General features: G+C 38.8%; 2 protein-coding genes across 2 annotated transcripts; both read right to left on the reverse strand.

Annotated features, from left to right (window-relative positions):
- Positions 1-5,155: 5,155 nt before the first annotated feature.
- On the reverse strand, positions 5,156-11,520 carry LOC139961300 (uncharacterized). Its single transcript, XM_071960425.1, has 5 exons — positions 11,515-11,520; positions 10,437-10,581; positions 8,286-8,419; positions 7,287-7,364; positions 5,156-6,190 (listed from the first exon to the last, which is right to left on the reverse strand). Exons 1-5 carry the CDS (start codon positions 11,518-11,520, stop codon positions 5,369-5,371), a joined length of 1,185 nt encoding a protein of 394 aa, XP_071816526.1. The 3' UTR covers positions 5,156-5,368.
- Positions 11,521-11,593: 73 nt separating this feature from the next.
- On the reverse strand, positions 11,594-18,156 carry LOC139961302 (uncharacterized). Its single transcript, XM_071960428.1, has 7 exons — positions 18,027-18,156; positions 16,678-16,732; positions 15,107-15,364; positions 14,483-14,530; positions 13,555-13,791; positions 12,453-12,587; positions 11,594-11,952 (listed from the first exon to the last, which is right to left on the reverse strand). Exons 2-7 carry the CDS (start codon positions 16,724-16,726, stop codon positions 11,594-11,596), a joined length of 1,086 nt encoding a protein of 361 aa, XP_071816529.1. The 5' UTR covers positions 16,727-16,732; positions 18,027-18,156.
- Between the last annotated feature and the right edge of the window lie 1,266 nt (positions 18,157-19,422).

The following is a 19,422-nucleotide window of genomic DNA, read 5'->3' on the forward strand; positions in this document are numbered from 1 at the left end:
GTTAAGCGAATTTCGGTTTAATGAATCACCTATTGTCTAAGAAAAATCACTACTCCCCCCCCCCCCACCCACACACACACAAAAAGGACATGATACAATCTCACCCGTATAGTTCCCTTACAGTGAGACTTCAGCATATGATCATGACCGCCGGTGGTACGTCAACTTTCAAGTGAAGTAACACCGTGGGGAATAGGCAAGATACTTTGCATGTGAATATCATGTACGTATATATAGCCTGCATTGCCGACAAGATCAACGGCGAATTGTATACAGTTTAACAAGAACTATACGCATGCGGATGCAATACTTGTTGGTATAAATATAGCCTGCGCTAAGGGCACCATTAATAGTAATGTATATCCTCTCGAAAGGAAAAGTGCATATAAAACGATATACTCTGCTGATCACATTAGCATATTTCCGATGTCATGTTTTGTTTTTGTTTTTCTACGCGTATATATGTTAAGGAGCATAGTTCTTCGATTGAAAGCATTTGAGGGAGGGGGAAGGGGGAGGGAGGAGAAGGGGACTTAATGTGGGTATTACTACGAGCGAACAGTCGGAAGGGATTTGTAAGGGCAGTATTCTAAACTTACCCTCTCTTCTATAGCTCAAAATCTGAAAGGATATATATAGTATGGAAGTTTGCGATTGCCGGGCGGGGCGAGGCTACTATCATGTGGTGAGGTATAGAACATGCCAGTTGAGAGTCAGTGCTGTCTACGCTTTGGAAAGTGACGAATTCCAACCGCCTTTTGTCAGACCTGTTCCGCGTCCCATAGTGAGCGACATATTTGTCAGCCTCCCGAGTACCCCCTTTACTTTCTGACTGAGACATGTAAAACAGACAAAGAGAATAAGCGCCCAGAAATGTAACACTATATCATTTTAAACGATTGGGTAACATTCGCTAGGTTTCATGACATCTGCTGACGTAGGCCTATTATGTTAACATCATATAATAAAATTAAAATAATATATAACGTCGCTGTAGATCCTTATCATTATAACTAATCAATTGATTCATACCGACTAACTGCATGTATAGAATATAACTGCGAGGCATGATGTGTGAAGACAAGGACCCGGATCTTAATTGTGTTCATAGGTAAAACGCGATCATCATCAGTATTTATAAAAGCGCTGATATCGCAGTGAGTGGCCATGTCAGAGTTCATGTGGCATGGAATTCCATAAACGAGGGGCCAATCCTAGAGAGAAAAATACTAGAAATAGGCTGTTCATTATAGTCTGGCATATAGCGAATTATCACAAAGCCGTGTTCAATTGAATTATGATTATGATTATTATCATCATCATCGTCATCGTCATCATCATCATCATCATCATCATCATCATCATCATCATCATCATCATCATCATCATCATCATCATCATCATCATCATCATCATCATCATCATCATCATCATCATCATCATCATCATCATCATCATCATCATCATCATCATCATCATCATCATCATCATCATCATCATCATCATCATCATCATCATCATCATCATCATCATCATCATCATCATCATCATCATCATCATCATCATCATCATCATCATCATCATCATCATCATCATCAAAATCATCATCATCATCATCATCATCATCAAAATCTTCATCATCATCATCATCATCATCATCATCATCATCATCATCATCATCATCATCATCATCATCATCATCATCATCATCATCATCATCATCATCATCATCATCATCATCATCATCATCATCAAAATCTTCATCATCATCATCATCATCATCATCATCATCATCATCATCATCATCATCATCATCATCATCATCATCATCATCATCATCATCATCATCATCATCATCATCATCATCATGATCGTTTTTATTATTATATTATTAAGTATTATAATAATCATAATTATTCTCTTCTATCTCTCTACATCTATCTCTTTTTGCTCACCATGCTCATTAACCTGTCTGTATTCTGTGCGTATTTTTGTCCCTTCTGTTACTGTTACTTGTCATTTAGCCTTTGAAGAAGATCCTGCTAGGATCGAAACGTCAGGCCAACTTACTTTTATACAATAATTATTATTATTAATAAGAGATACCGCAACTAATGAATCCATCACTTTCTGTTTTTCTGACGAGACATTTTCTTACCATCTGAAGAACACTTTGCTGACTTATTTTCAAACTTATTTTGTGAAATATTTTCTGATCTCGATGGCGTATTGAAGCTACCGCAGTCCGTAAAAGCAGAACTATATTTTCAGCTTTACAATCTGATTCTTCGTCTGGAATGCTCTTTTATGGTTTAAAAATTGATGATGTCATCAGGTCCTCAGTACAGCTGGCCTAACTATAGATATTATTTTCCATAGATTATAATAACTCAGCAGACAAACCTTGACCTAGAGAGAAGAAAACTTAAACAAAATAAAGCTTGTGCCTTGTTGGTAAATAATATAGGATATTTACAGATGGTTTAAGATCCGGTTGTGAGACGAAAGCGTCATAACTGTCTCTTGTTTGGTTTCTGTCTATCTTTACAAAAACCGTAGACAGTTCATGTATAGGTTTTGGTCCGCATTGTGTGACTATAGTACACTATATCTTTCATGTAAGGTAACCATCCGTTACTGGTTAAAGAAAAAAAAGAGTCTACCGCAATGTCCTGCTCTGACAAAACCGTCTTACTTGGTAATTCAAACTTCGTGGTTCAAGGTCTCAATAATAAATAATAATAAAAAAAAGAACGATCGAGTATAGATTGCGTTTGCATTCCCGGTATAACTTACCCGCCCAGTGGCATGCAAATACACTTTGTTGAACAAATTTGTTAGCAATTGATTAATTTGCACTAATTACTATACAGTAACAATACATGCCTTCGGTGGCACCGGGATCCAGGATTTGTCGGGAAGAGGCAACCGGGAAGAAAAGTATCGGTATATACCGCGATTTCTACCGAAATGGAAACACGAAGGTTTTCCACTATTTACGTTGATTGAACAAAGTTGTGTATGTAACTACCTTTTAGTGCCAAAACTTCAGAAGAGGGGCGGATTTTCTCCCCGGGTCCCCTCCCTGTACCCGCGCCTCGCCCTAAACTTAAGAAAGTCCGTATATATGTGAAGCTAACCCAGCCATAGGAATTGACCTATACGTGGTAAAAACAGCGATGACGAAGTATAGGCTCTACTCCCCCATCCCACTTTCCCCTCCCTCACCCAAACCCTCCCCCAATTTGATTGCAATCGTGATTGTAAATTGTCTAAAATTTAATTAAGCAAAGAAACACGCACACATCAAAACTTGAAGAAAAAATATTACCACTGCTTGTAACTACAGAGTATTATTGTCAGCTTTCATCAAGAACCTTCTGTTATTTTTGTACCCGACTCGCCATCCACCGTAAACGATTGACGACGGGCTTAGGGTGGGCCACATATAGATTTTGAAAACGTTTTACTGGGCGCATTTCGTGAGCACTGTTGTCAGGATTAAGTTGTGTTATACGGTATGCAATAATCGCCTGCACTATTTTGTCTTTATTAGGATGGCACGTAAACGATTCCGTATCCGATCCTTATTTTTTTTTTTTTTGGCATGGTGTGAAGTCATTCGACATATTGTGATGTAAATATAAACAATAACAAAACAAATAGACACTTCAACACTTCATTGATATAATAACTTAATATTAGACATGAGCGGATGTAAGCAGGATATACTTAAGAAGAGGATGTGGCCCTTGGGTTGGTAAAGTCGACCTCCAAATGCATTCTTAGGCTTATTTATTTATACTTTAAAACTGTGCTAGTCATTACTTTGGACTTTTTGTGGGAGATTGAAATAGAAGGGTGGGGGGGGGGGGGGGAGAGAGGAGGTATAGCTATGGTAAGACGACCTTATACCAATGTCATGCAAAATTCTTTCACATTATCTTTTGTAGCTGGGTAACAATCTTAGTTATGATAGTAGTGGGTTAACAGAGATCTGTCACATTTTGTGTAACTGGGTAACTTTGTTATCATGGGTACTTGTAGGTTAAAGGAGGTCTCAGTTTATACAGAATGCCTGAGTAAGAAAGTTAGGTATTGTACATAGGTCTACAGGTGGGTGTACACCAGTTCTCAGTAAATGTTATCTTGTGTGTAATAAATTGTTACTTTAGTAACGATTGTTACTTGTGGGTTAAGTGGTCTGTCACATTATTCGTGTGTAACTGGGAAACCAAACTTATTTAGTCCAAGTGGGGTAACAAACATACAGCTCTGGTTAGTACTTGCGGTGTACACAAGTTCTCAGTCCTGTTATCTCGTAGCTGGGTAACAAACTGACTAACCATGGGTATGTGTTGGTTAACGGAGGTTTCCGTCCCATCAAGTTGTGTTACTGGGTAACGAAATCAGTTGTGACGGGAACTAGACGTTTAACAGAGGCCTGTCACATTATCATGTGTCACTGGGTTAGAGAATTTATCTCGGGTATAACTGGGTAACAAATTAACTTCTGACGGGTGTGAGAGGGTAGACAGAGGTCTCAGTCACAATATCTTGATAAACTGGGTTAACAAACTTACTTAAGATGGTTACTACCACTTAATTAGCACATCTTGTATAGCTGGGTAACAAATTTACTTTGGGTACTTGCAGGTTAACAAAACCACTCAATATTAAATTAATACTAGTGGGCGAATTGAGGTCCATAGTTCTATCAGCAAATGAACATACAACTAATATTTCAAGTACAAAACAAGGCATTGTGCTTTTCAAAACCAGGAAGTCAGCTTGAAAAAACTTCATTTAATTTTCTGTCAAAATTCTTGGATAGAAAAAAAGAAAAGAAACCCCCCCCCCCCAAAATAAAACCTGTCTGCATTTGTACAGAGAATAAGAAGACTTAATACTAGTAGCTCAATGGTAAGACATGACTCATACAGTATCATGCATGGTTACAAAGCCTTAATTTATTCTGGTGTTCACTTTCACATTCTTCTGTGAGAAAAACAGTTTTATGTATTTCCTTTTTCGAACCACACAGAATCACTTTTCATATATATATATATATATATACATATATATATATTCCAATATGTATTTGGAAACCATCAGCACCGTACATTACTACATCTGCTCTTCTTATATGCAAATCATATGCAAATCATATGCTAAGAAGAATCCTTCTCAAGTCTGAACACAGGGAAACAACTAACAACATACAGTAACAATTTTGTTGGAATTCCATAGGACAGGTGAAAATATATGGAATTAGCCCAGTGATGTGTTAATGTATTATGTACTTGAATTACACACATGGAGAGTGTAATGCCTGCATGCTACTGAAGAGATGCTTTCCTTTAGAATGTCAATATCCTCCTCCAAAGCTACCACCCCTTCTACCACCCCATCCTCTTCCAGACCCCCTACCTCTCGCCTGGCCTCCAAACCCACCACGGTCTTCCTCCCAACTACCACTACCCCATCCACCTTCCGACCAACCGTCATCGTACCCTCGACCACGATCAAACCCTCTACCTCGACCACGATCAAACCCTCTACCCCTGCCACCATCAAACCCTCTACCCCTACCACCATCAGATCCTCTACCCCTACCACCATCAAACCCTCTTCCCAGACCCCGGTCTGAGAACCCTCTTTCCCTTCCATCACCCTCGTTCCACTCACTCCACTCTGAGTGGTACGCTCTATAGTCCTCATCTTGATCCCAACTTTGCCCCTCTTCGTTCCCTTTCCAACCGGAACCTCCTGCGCCCGTAGAAGCATTCCCGATAAGTTCTTTACTCTTTGAAGTCAATGCCTCCATCGCTAGCTGCACTAACGCCTCCTTGGGTAGATACTTCAATATGACCTCGGACAGACCTCCCTCGGAGCTAACAGCCTTTGAGAAATCAAACCCTTGGCTGGACCCTGTCTCACTATCACTCCTGTGTCCTTCACCTGAAAAGTCTTGATGGTTATCCCATGGTCTCCCTCTACCTCTGCCTCTCCCTTCCCATCTTCCAGGCCCTGCTCTCTCAAAAGGTGGTCTCTCACTTTCCCAGCCGCCGTGCTCCATGACGTCAAAGCCCCTTCCTCTCCCACCACGGTGGGGGCTGTGGTGGGGCCCCGGCACAGGAGGGAATGGTGGCATAGGAGGGAATGGTGGATATTGCTCGGGGCGGAAACCCTGACCAAGAAATAAAAGTAGAGCAGTCAATAGTTGTCTGTGTGATATATGTACACAGATGTAATCCACATTTAAATTGTAAACTTCTTTTACGACAGTGTCATTGGATATTGAGGCAATCCATATTGTCATTAATACTTAATAACAAGGTGAGGTCAACCTAACCCTGAAGATAATCAGTTCTAGGAGTACGTTTAATATTTCCTCCATCCAAGATTCCCTACAAAGGGGTTCATTTTCTGTCCTTAAACTGATTCTGAGGGGTGGTTATATGAGGGGACACACTTTTGCAACAGAGACGAACCACGATGTGGTAACACACTGCAAAGGTTTCATGTGAACTTTCTTTAAACTGATTTGAATATTTTGCAAAAACTTTCTGTAATTGAAATACACAATATGTTCCCATTTAATGTGTTTTGGCACTGGAGCAACATATTAAAGCGAGAGGCCAAAAAAAGACTTTTAACAAACTGCTTATTCTACAGCCCAAAAAAAACATGTCAAGGTAAAAACAGGGCAAACTGAAACAAAAGCACTGTCGAAGGACACGTTTAAAAGAGACAGACAGACAGCTAACTTGAACAGACATCTTAATTGTACAGAATTAAAGAGCAATAATTTAAGTCAGATCTCACAATGATTGTGATATTTTAATCTATGATCACAAACACACAAGAAACTCTTAAAACAGGATTCAAAGAGAATTATCAATCATGACATGAATCACAGATTTTGCTGGTAAAATTTGGCCACAAACAAGAAAAATTATTGAAATTTTTGTTTGGATATCACGTTTTTCACGTAGGTACCTGGTTTGACATTCTTGGGGTGTTATTATTTCCTTCATTCTATATAGGTTTGTCTGAAAATGCATTGTCAGTACTAAGAAGCAGAGGTCCAATAATATGTCTTAGTGACACATATCTGGCCTAAGTATTAACATAGTGCATACAGTGGTGACTGGATCTGTGTTGAAGTCTGTGTGGCTGATTACACGATACAACCCTACTCTGTATGATGGGCTTAAATTTATGCACCAAAAGCTGAGTGAAATATCGATCGTTGTTTTTAAAAAGCATCTTTTGCATCTTACCCCGTATGGCATCTTCCCTTCCATCTTCTTCTCTTCTTTAGCCCTCCATTTCTTGAGGTGCTTCTTGCTCTGCTTATGCTGTCAAATAAATTAGTAAAATATGAATAATCTATGGAAAATGATATATATATATATATAAATAATATATGAAAAATATATGAGTAATATAAAAATAAATATAATCTCTGAATATCTCTGTAAGCTAGAAACGTGTATAATCGTCAGCCTGATCAAGGCAATGTCGTTAACCACTCACTTTTATCAGTTCACAGTAACGGTAATTTATTCACAATCATAACCATGCCTAGTTCAAAGGCTTGTAGAATGCTTCCAACATCCACAGAATCCTTACATATGTTGTTTATGCTTGTAGTGTTACGTCTGCCTCCATCCCCCATAATGTTTGTTTCTGAAACAATCAACAATTCACAATATGCCCAAAACACCCTCAAAGCAAAATGCACATCAACTAATGCAAATGTGAAGAGCACCAAAACAGGCCCTACTTTAGCAGACTAATTATTGGGTTGTTGTGGTTGTTATGGTCTTCTCCTTTGAGTAGTTGACTAAACTTGCATGGTATTGCACTTCTTTGGGTGAGGAACAAATTGCACTTATTTACAAGAGTACGAAAGAGAGAGTAGAGACAAAAGTACAAACCAGTGAGTAGAGATGAAAGTACAAACTAGTGAGTAGAGCAACAGTACAAACTAGGGAGTAGAGACAAGAGTACAAACTAGTGAGTAGAGACAAGCGTACAAACAAGAGTGCAAACTAGCACATTACTTCAGGAATATTTATGCAGCTCAAATAGAAACTGATTACAGAAATTCTGTAAACCAATGACCTGTGAGTTCCTTTCTTCTTATCGCACCTCAAAAATCAGACCAACTTGTGAATGAAACACTGACTGCGAGAAAATACCAATTTTTGTAATGCAGGATCTCAAACCCTGAGGTCGCCAGTTTAAATCCCATTCTAGCCAAAACTTAAAATTACCTCAATGTAATTCTGCTTGGAGTTGAGTTTGACATCGCAGATTCTACAGCCATATCCTAAATCGCCCGTGGTAGCCTCCTGGGCTTCTTTCTGCCTCTGTTTCTCGCCCTCCACGACAGATAAATGTTTCTGACCTTGATTGAGAGATGACCAAGACATACTTATATTATAGCACGCTCCAGTATATGATCATACACACTTTCACTTTTGTATTCTTTCAATATGCATACATACACATATAAATATTCATTACTTAGCTATCTATAAATGTCTGTGTTTTGAGTGTGCGTGTGCGTGAGTGTGTGGATAGTACAGCTGGTCTGTACTATATTATATTATTTACTTATTAACCTCTGTTTTTTTTGGGATTCTGTACACCATCGGCTTATTATTTATTAGATCAATAACAGCAGTTCACTGGCGGATCCAAGGGGGGGCCAAAAAGTGTTTCCGAACATCCGCTAAATCATATGATTGGAAATTAAAAAAATCGAGAGGAATAGCAGTGGTAGACTAGTCCAAACCTTTTTGTTTTCTGGTTTAAAATTGAATGCAGAGCTCCCAACTGACCCGCAATTCGCGGGAATTAGACCCGCATTCTAACACCCAAACCCGCTGACCCGCACAAGCGTCCGAAAAAAACGCATTGTAATTGTCAAGTATACATAAAAAAATTTGCATCTAATTTTGACTTAGCAACCATCATTTCTTTAGCATTTAGCATAATAGAGTATAAAACCTCCTTTACAGCATCATTTGAACCTCAAATTAGCCTATATTTCTTTTCATTGGGGCGAACAGCGAACATTTTCATGCCACGGGAAAGAATGAATTATCACCTACTAATCAATTTATTGATGTTACACACAAAAAAATGCATATTTCTCAGAAAATTTTGGGTGACAAAAGCCTTTCTAAGTGCCACCATTTTACATGTAGGCATCACCAGGATTCCAAAAAAAATCGAGCATGCGGATTTACAGTTTAACACCATTTTGCAGTTACAGGCTGGTTGTAAGAAATTTATAACCTATGAGAAATAAAATTTCTTGAGAAAGATGATCCCAACTTTGTTTCATAAATATTTGAGAAAATTACACCTCGGAAACATTTTTTTTAGAAGTAAATTAACATCACCATTGTACACTTTTGTCGCACCAAATTGCATCTGAGGGCATTCAGCAATAGAAAATTTTCCAAAGGGGAGGGGGTCACCCCCTCCCCTTAGACCCCTCCCCAATATCACTCTAATGCCACTTTGGCCCCTCCCAAACAAAGGCCCTGGATCCGCCAGTGCAGCAGTTTATCATTAAATCCTACAAGCCCTTATGAGTAAATGGGGTATAATATGCCATGAAATGTGCAAAATTTCACAAGGCATTGATCAACTAATAAGTTCTAATAAGGTACTTTGTGACTGATCTGTATAATGTAAATGTAGACAATTACAAAACTTGAAGAAGCAAAAGAAAGAAAGATAAATTCTACATTTTTTATTCCTTCCTTTATAGCAAGATGTTGCCTTGAATTTTGGTTTCAAATTCCTCCATTCATGCCAAGATATAGATCTTCAAAACACTAATTGTTACGGTGCATCATTAAAAGTATCACCATGAACCCTTAACTAAAGTGACAGTCACAAATTCACAAACACTGATAGTTCTGTTGATTTGGGGGAACACACAGCTCACTGGACTGAGTGTTTAATAAGTCGCTAATAAGGAGTATTTATATATTTGAGATCAGAAAGACCTCATTGATTGAAAGAGCATCAAGTTAATGGAACAATTCTTGCTCTGGAATGACACATATTTCTAATAGGTTCAACAAAGTTTCCCAAAACATGTGCAATCAATTTGTACATATAACCAACCTCTCTATTAACCCTACATGGCTGGCAGAGAGAGATGCATGGTTAACCCTACCCCATGAAAAGGAAGAGACTGAATCTCATCCTCTCCCCGCCCCCACCCCCCCAGCTCCTCCCCTTCTGCTCAACACAGCTTTATGGATAACACTGATGAACCTAATTGCACCAAATCTCATCCTCTCCCCCCGACCCCCACCCCCCAGCTCCTCCCCATCCACTCAACACAGTTTTATTGTTAACACTGATGAACTTAATTGCTGTTTTTTGGGGGGAAGCCTGACCTGTATTATGCTCATCGAGTTGTTCCCGGGTGATGCACATCACCTCACAGGACGAACAGTAGAGTACACCGGCACCGGCCAGGTCAAGGACGGGCTTCCCATCTACGAGGAGAGATGAAAACAATTTATCATTGTTAAGGCAAGACTAATCAGAGGTCTAGTACCCAAGCTCAGATCTACAAGGTGGATGTTTCTGTTATTAATAACTGTCAAAGAGAATCAACTATAAGAAACAGAATATGTTGCTATCTCTCATCTCTACTTTGGAATTTCTTCCTTCGTAACAAATTTGAGACAGATTCATATTTTAATTATATGTTGAGTCTTCTGTTGGTTTATTGATAATCATATAAAGTGTTTTGTGTACTGAGGCAAGAAGGCAGGTAACCCAGGACGCAGGTTGTAAAATTTGAAAAAGGGCCGCTGTACTTAATCATCATCAGAATCATCTTCAGAATCAGAGTCATCCTCACTACTGGCCGTGCTGTCTGGAGTAGACCTCTGCCTTAGTGCAAATGGCTTGTATGGGCTTATGCCATGGTCGTCTGGTCTTCAACGCACCCTTCAACCACTATATTAATTACGGCAATTTGCCCGTCTGTTACTATTTATATGAGTTCCTCCTGTTAGGCATTAAATTGAATGTATGTAACAATTCATGAGAACTAGGTAGGCCTTGGCCGATCCTACCTCTTAGCCTACATCGAAAGTTACGCCGTATACACCTCGCAAGAAAACCACTTACCACAATAACCTAAAATGAAAAAACAATATTTTGCACTTGAAGATCTGACTTCCCCAAAAATGCAATGATAAGGTTTAGACCCCTGACTGCTACAAACAATGGTGAGGGGGAGGGGGGGTGGGGGAAGAGGGGAAAATAGCAGTTCACTTATGGGCTTGAAGTTTTACTATGTCAAGGTATACCTGTTTAGGATGCTAACTACTTCAGTAAAGAAATCCACCACAACCATATGAAAAAATAAATCACCAAAAATGATAAAACAAAATCCTTTACTTAAAAAATCACACAAACATGAAAGATAAAGACATCACAAATACTGAACCATTTACTCACATCCATAACACCATTCCTTAATGTTGTGTATTTCCTGACACAAAACTGACGGTACAAACGAAGAAACAAATACAAATACTCAATTCCTTTGAAACAATTGAGCGGTTTTTTTTTGGCCTTCCTTACTTTTGGTCAGATCTGGTCCGTACTTTTTCAGCGCCAGCATTTTTGCATGCTTCCTTCCCTCGTAATGGAGTTCTGCCGTTCTCTTTGAGGAAAGCTCGAGTTGACAGGTCGAACAATACTGATTGGTGTTCGGTTTGGTTGGCACCGATGGCCCCTGTTTATCCGCGGGGATAGGAGTCACAAGGGCATCAGGGACAGGGGCTGGCTTCTCACTTGCTTTTTCCATGTCCTCTTCAAGTTTTACACCCTCCCCCTCCTCCTCCTGCTCCCCCTCCTGTTCGGCCTCCTCTGACCTCTCTTTTTCTTGAGCTTCTATAAAGGAATAAGATTCAAGTATTTAGCAGGTGCATGAAACATGTAGATTAATGAAAGGATCTTCTTAAAGGTAAATGGTAATGATGAAGAATACAGGTATGGATGGAAAATGGAACAGGACAAGGTTATAAAGTTATGGAGACTAATTGACTAACATAATGCAGTTAATTAAAGGTATCCTTCTGTCGCTCCATAGCTTCACTATTCTCAGCTAGAAATCCACCCAAACCATTCTGTATAGCTGGAATTATGCTGCATAGCTATTAGCTAGGGCTGATGCCTTACATCTCTCTAGCTAGGATTCTTTGTTACCTATCTGTGTATAGGCCTCCATATTCTCAGTCCATCTAGCTAGGATTCTACCTTACTCTCTCAAACCCACCTCTTTCTGTAGCTACTAGCAAGGGCTCATGCCTTACATCTCTCTAGCTAGGATTCTACCTTACCTCTCTTTAACCCACCTCTTTTGGTAGTTACTAGCTAGGCTCTGGCCTTACCTCTTTCTGCAGCTGCATCTTTGTGTACTTTTGTTCTCATGTCTTCTGACAAGCCCATAGGGTCATCGTCTCTCTCAATCTGTCCCTGTGCAACAGCCATGTACAGCTTCTTGCCCAATGACTTGAACTCCAATCCTGAAAAAGAAAACATTCACTCACTTTAATATCCACAGGACATTCTGAGAAGGTGCTGAAATGTTAAGCTGCTACTTACATTATATACAATGAGCCTATTATTGCAACGTAGAACAATATGCATATAATATCTGAAACAATTTTCATGTTGTCGTGTTGTGTAATCGCAACATGTTCTTATCTAGGCATCTTATCTGTACAATACCTCAATAATGACCACATACTCATCAACAAAAGTTGCCAGATGTAACTGCAAAGTAACTTTCACACTTGGGAAACTGCATTTAAATTCTAACCTTCAAAACCTTCTTCAATACCTTTGTAAGTTTTCTGAACTAGGAAACAACTTGTTTATAAAGAACTTCACAGTGTCGGAGAGGGTTAATTTGTCTTATGCTTATTGCTTACTAAGAAGCTGATTACAAGTTATAGCTAAAGAGTTCATATGTGTCAAACTCAGTGTCGGAGAGGGTTAATTTGTCTTACACCCATGTGTTATGCCTATGCTTCCGAGTTATCAAAACCTATTGAGTTCATATATATCAAACCTCAGTGTCTGAGGGGGTCAATTTGTTTTATACCTATGTGAGTTCACACATAGATCATTTGGAAGAAACTAAAGATCATTTGGAAGAAACTAAAGTCGTGGTTAATTTATTCAGCGAATCTATTCTATAAACACTCTGACCATTGGCACACAAAGATACAGGACAGTCTTTAGAATCAGTCAGTGGACAGAAGACAGTGGACAGAAGTCTAAAACTTTAGGCACAAAATGCAAATTGGTAGAATTTTACACATTCCTGGTTTGACTGACCAGGAATGGAAACTATAATGTGGCCACAGCTCTGCTCCTTGCAATTTTAGTACTTTTATCCAAGTTTGACATTAAGGAATCAATTTCTCTTGTTTTTTTAACCTGTTTTTTTTTTTATATATATTTTATTATGTGATGAATAGTACTTACCCTCGATTTCAGCTCTCCTCTTCAGCCTTTTGATGTGCTTGTTGCCGTTATAATGTTCTTTGGCAGTCTTGAACGAACTCGCCGTGACGCTACATAACCTGCATCGTTTAAATTCTCCGAGTGTCAGGGCGTTCTTCTCGGCACCCCATAGGCAGCCCTTGTCGTCTACGAATATACCACTTTCCAACCCATCTGCAATGGCAGGCATTTTGCTGGCTCTGTTATGCTGACTATTTGCTGGTGAATAGAATGTTTAAAAGAGAGAAATTAAACAGCTTTTATCGACAAATTTATGCAAAGTTATGTGTCAAATACATGAGTGAAAGAACAACGAAGAATGAAAAAAAAAGTGTCAAAACATTTTATAATGTGCCACATGATCAGAAAATGTCCATCTTTCTCCAAATAAATCGTTTTGGATAGAGAATTGGAGATTAGGAATTTAGGTCTTCATACGTTGTACACAAAAGGACCTTGCCAGTTAACTCTGTAACCTATTCACCATGAAAAGTTGAAAACACTCCTAAGGTATACCACATTAATGGCATCGAAGACTCGCCCCAAACCGCGTGCCGCCATCTGAAAAAGTTAACTTTCTGTTGCTTGCAAGAGACGTTTTGTCTGTGTCGCTACAAAATGCAGACAGTAATGAAACGTGATACCTTGTTATCTTTAGCTAGACCTGAGATGTCCATAGCTGTATCGTTTGTATACTGTGCTGTGGGTATTGACCGCAGCTGTATTTACTGACTGTACACTAGTGTCTAATTACTGACGGTAGCAAGCTGTGTGTGTATTTTCTGGGACCGATGGTGGTGTTTAACACTTCTGTTACACCTCATTCGAGTCTTCACACCCTTTAATCTCTAACTGCTTTTCTTCACATCCCACATTATGCTAAACATGGTTAATGCTAGTATAAACTAACCTTTTCTTTTGCCTCCTTTTTTGGTTGGCTTGCTGGCAGTTGTCAAACCTATTAAAAGGATCAACAAATGCAAAGTTTTTTTGTTTTATTTTGGGGGGGGGACTTTTAAAACACTGGTTATCATATTTCGATCATTTTATTACACACCAAAGTGATATGAGAAAAAAAAACATAAATTTGAAGCAGAACAGAATAAAGAAATTTCAAAATAAAACTTGTGGCTCCAAATCCCTCTAAATAATATTTTACCTTGAAAATGAAAAGAAAGAAACAAACCCCCAGAAAGTCAAAGGATTCATATCCCATAGTGGCACTAAGTGATAACAGAATTTTACAATGAGAACCCCCAGACATAAATTTCAATACGATACGATACTTTCCAAACAGAACAAGATTTTTCTTCACAATGTTCACTGTCAAGTTAGCCATAGACAATGGTGGCGTTTGTGTCTCATTTAAGGTGTTAAAACAAAAACCCTAACGACAATTTGTCTTTGCTACAGTAGTTTGTCTTTAAAGGCACTACAAGATTGTTTTATTTATTGAGGAATGGTTTCTAACTGAATGAAGATAGGCTGCAACAGGTGGTATCTCCTACAAAATAGGTCTGTCCATATAACTTACCTTGCGTTTTACCGAGCGCTATCAGAATCTCCTTGTGGTCCTCTCCATTGTAATGTACCATAGCATCTTTTACTACCTCAAACTTGGCCTGGCACAGTCGACAATAAAGGTATTCGTCGACAGATTTGGCAGAGCCCTCGGGACCAACTAGATCACCTTTCTCATTCTGGTGGATCAAGGTGGCTTCACCCTGCGGTACGAAGCTAGACTGCAGGCCCGGTATCGATACTTTGGATGGCTCGACAGTTTCGGTCGCATCTGATTGGTCGGGGTTAAAATAGATTGATGAGTTAAGTAATGGAAGAGACGCAACACAACCATAATGTCCAGTCGTCATGAGAGATGAACATTACCTAAAAGCCACCTCACATCCGTAACTAATGGCAATCATTAATGAACATGGGTTACAAACAAAACTTGAATATCGGAATCATGGCTTTTACTGTTTTTTTGTTGTTGCCAAAGTGGTCAAAAGCCCACTCAATCTGTGGTATGGTCATTTGTAGTTTGTTTACAATTATTGTGTTTTGTATTGTAGTTCGATCCACTATTGCCAACTTTGCTTAAATTTTTACACCTTACTTGCTACTACTCTGCACCAGAGCTTGTGATAACTATATCCAATTGTTCTTGCTTTTTTCCCATTTTTGCTTGTTTGTAAAATATTGACACCAAACCATGTGTAACACTAGCTTCCTCTTATGGTGAAAGTATCTCCTTTTCCCCCCGCCCCTTTTTCTTTCACAGAAAAATCCTAGCAGAATCGATTCAAACATTGTGGGGGGGGGGGGGTGTAGTGGGGGAGATATTGTGACCATTGCAAAGCTACAGTAGTTTGGTAATTAATACATACAATTCCTCTTCCTGTCTGCTTCGTCCTTATAGCAATATTGGCCTTCATGTGTTACCCCAATGTATCCTACAGTGGTTACCAAGTGCTGCAACAACTTATTAAGGGGCATAATCTATCTGGTATAACCAAGGTATTAAGCATAGCAAAATTTCAATACATATACCATTTGATCAAGTTTTTGTTACATTCAACAACAGTTTTATTTATGTCATCAGACAGAACCGTAGTATATCCCACCTCTAGATGATACACACAGTCTCTGAAACCTCAACCAAAACACAAAAAAACCTAGATGCAAATTTATTGCAGTCAAGAAATTGTTACCCTGCTTGAAGAAACACCAAAAACAAATGACAGCTGATATGACATATAATCAAACAAATTTACTGAAAGGTTTAAATTACCAGCAATGTATCAACTGATACTCAAAGGGATGAGGATCAAACAGAGCTTGAATTATAGAAACACGACCAACAACCAATATAGTCTACCGATCGTTACATTAGTTTTGAACAAAAAGAACATTATTCAGGGATCAAGATACACAAACCTGACAAGGCTGTGATGAGTTCCTCCCTCACATTACATTGTGATGACAGCCTTTAAATGAACATTCAAAAGGCTTTGATATCAAAATGATATTTGTGTTTGTTTTCAAGCAACAAACTGCAGACCTCTACTCCTTGCTAACTTCCATTTTTTTTTTTTTTAACAATACCTGCCATAATGACTTCTGGAATGCCTCCACTTCCAAACATCGAATCCATAATTTCCTAGAAGGAGGATCGAGCAGACACACCAGGGGTTAAACTTCTGTATTTACTCTGTTCAAACACAACAATAGGAGTGATTGAAAAACTCTGTGTCCAACTATGGATGCATCTGTCGCAATGACAAGAAACCAAAGAACATTGAACAATACAGCTCATGAGACGTTCAAATTTTCGATTCTTTCATTGTGAATATGCATACTGACATAACAAGTCAGAATGTCGCCACAGAACATGTACAATAGGTCCATGTCTTATATGATTATCAAAGGAGAGAAGAAGTGTAATTCAAGTCAAACTAGCAGCTCTTATAGTCTGGGGTATGGACTTGAGGAGGTCTAGGCTCAACTCTGCTTCTTTTACTGATATTGTAGGCACCTCTGCAGTTGTAACTTATCACTGTAAATATTCTATGTGGATGGTCCTTTATACCTCAAAGCATTTGCAAGTAACTTTCTGAGTATAAGGATTTCACAAGAAACTGAAATATAGAATACAACTACCAAAAAGAAAAAAGCACCAATGCAACCTCCTCAAACAAGTTGACTTCTGGTACCCCTCTCCCCAACCCCAACCCCCAACACTATTTTCACTAGTGTACTACGATACTTCCCAACATCCACAAACTGCAATAGCTTGGTCTGCATATCAATGTGTGCTGATATGCTTAGCAAGTGAACACATGTAAGTGATGTAAATATGAAGAAATGTTATAGCATTTGAAGTCATTCAACCACAGTACCCCAGATGTGGGATGCACAGTAACAGCATGATAAAATTAGGCAGATATGTCATGTACATTCTGCTAGATCCTGTTGCCATCAGAATTCAAGTCCTAAGCTTAATATTGAAAAGTAAATTGGAATTGATGTGTAACCCCGACTAATATCTTTAAGTGGATGTGGGATGTGGTATGCACTCTAGTGTTGAGATCACTTAGGCTAGAGCCTACTGTAGCTCTTGGCTAGCTTTGTTGAACCAGGGTGCTGTTAGCATAGTCCTGCTCTCCATGGTTTAACCAATAACAGTATCAATGGCAACAATTCATAAATGATACTTGATAGTGTGTCACTTTAGGTTATTTGGCCTACCTAATAGTAATATTACAATATTATTAGGCCCCCTGCGCCTAGCTGTTGTGTCTCTCGTTATGCCTAAGCTTAGTACTACTGCTACTACTGTACTAGTACTAGTACAGTACTATGCCAGTGACATGACTCTTAACAAACAGCTTGGCCCCTAACATTTGCCTACAAGTACAAGCACGGCGTGAAAGAGATAGGTCAATAACACGTACGGTGTCGATGATCACAGATTAAAATTCTCTTTGCATTTAGGGAATTCTTTGGTGACACAAATTTGCCAGGACCAAAACGCACCAATTCGCACAATGTACAATAAAGGTCATGTATGAGACGCCATTTGTGACATTGATATGTTTTATTCATAGAAATTGATTAGGAATTTCTATGGTTGTATTACATATATGTTCAAAATATGATAAAATAATACAAGTCATTGCGTAATTCAATGCAAACCAAATAATTTGAAATGTTTCCAATTTTTCGACCTGCTAAAAGAACTTTATCTTTTCGTATTAAATATTAAACTCAGTAACAAAAACATTGCCAGGTTCGATGGAATAGAAATCTTCATATCATCATTTCACATACCAAGTTTGCAGTCTTTTATTTTAATTGCGTTTGTGTATTCAGTTGGAAGTCTGACCCCGTGACCTCGAAGAATGATCAACGATCACGCATATCATTAAATTTGAATTTGCCCGCATTTAACGTAAAGTCGGTCCTACGTTTCACTCACAGAATTTACAGACATTGATAGTTTACAACTTACCGGAACCTCACAGAATGGATTAAAAGTAATTCCGATGTATGGCAGGACAAAGATACCCGAGAAAAAATCAACGAAAACCTATGAAACAACGATTGCAATCCAACTTCGTCCTCACACATGTATTCCTAACTGACACAAAATAGGTCAAAACGAACCAACGAAAGAGAGTTACAGCAAAAAAGTTCTCCCATTTGTGGATCTTGTACTCTCCTACATGATGCTGTAAAGTTTCGGTGAAATGGTTGTCTAAGACGGCCAGTCACAAAACGATTACCTTGACTCGGCGATTTTGTTGCTGTCGCCGCCATTTTGAAATTAGATAGACTTTCGCCAAGCCGTTTTCATGCTATGGGCTACTACCGACAAGACTTCACTCAAATCGTTTTCAATGTAGTGGAACCCATTCCTTTAGTGTACGGTCTATTAGGAATGTTAGGTTTTGTGGCGTGAAATTAAGTAATATAAGTTGTGCTAAGGTTTGGAAGAAATTTTGTCCCAAACTCTAATATATGATTAGGTAAAATGTGAAATTACTGAGAGCTGCATATGGGAGGGGTAAGAGAGACAAAATGGGGTAGGGGGCAAGGGAGATGGTGTTTCCTTTCTAGCTAAATTAATGGTGGTAACTATTAAGGTAACACAAATTTTCCTGAGTCTGTTGTCAAAACTGAAGGGGTCATACCACATGTCGAATATACAAAGGTAACATGGCCTAGGCCAAACCTTATTTCTAGTTGCTTTCTAAGGAACTTCCAACAATACCAAATGATTTATACTTACCCACTTACCATAATTCCACAGTAGCCCTTACTCAGTGAGATTCTGCAAAGCTGGGTACT

Source organism: Apostichopus japonicus, chromosome 20 (assembly GCF_037975245.1).
Source record: "Apostichopus japonicus isolate 1M-3 chromosome 20, ASM3797524v1, whole genome shotgun sequence".
Taxonomy (NCBI): domain Eukaryota; kingdom Metazoa; phylum Echinodermata; class Holothuroidea; order Aspidochirotida; family Stichopodidae; genus Apostichopus; species Apostichopus japonicus.

Excerpts from the sequence above, each read along its gene's own strand:
- LOC139961302 (XM_071960428.1), bottom strand. The coding sequence starts at position 16,726 with ATGGATTCGATGTTTGGAAGTGGAGGCATTCCAGAAGTCATTATGGCA. Across the intron at positions 13,792-14,482 it reads AAAAGGAGGCAAAAGAAAAG|CAAATAGTCAGCATAACAGA; the intron begins GTTAGTTTATAC and ends TCTATTCACCAG. Across the intron at positions 12,588-13,554 it reads GAGGAGAGCTGAAATCGAGG|GATTGGAGTTCAAGTCATTG; the intron begins GTAAGTACTATT and ends TTTCTTTTTCAG.
- LOC139961300 (XM_071960425.1), bottom strand. Across the intron at positions 8,420-10,436 it reads ACTCGATGAGCATAATACAG|GTCAGAAACATTTATCTGTC; the intron begins GTCAGGCTTCCC and ends CTCTCAATCAAG. Across the intron at positions 7,365-8,285 it reads CCAAGCAGAATTACATTGAG|CATAAGCAGAGCAAGAAGCA; the intron begins GTAATTTTAAGT and ends TTTATTTGACAG.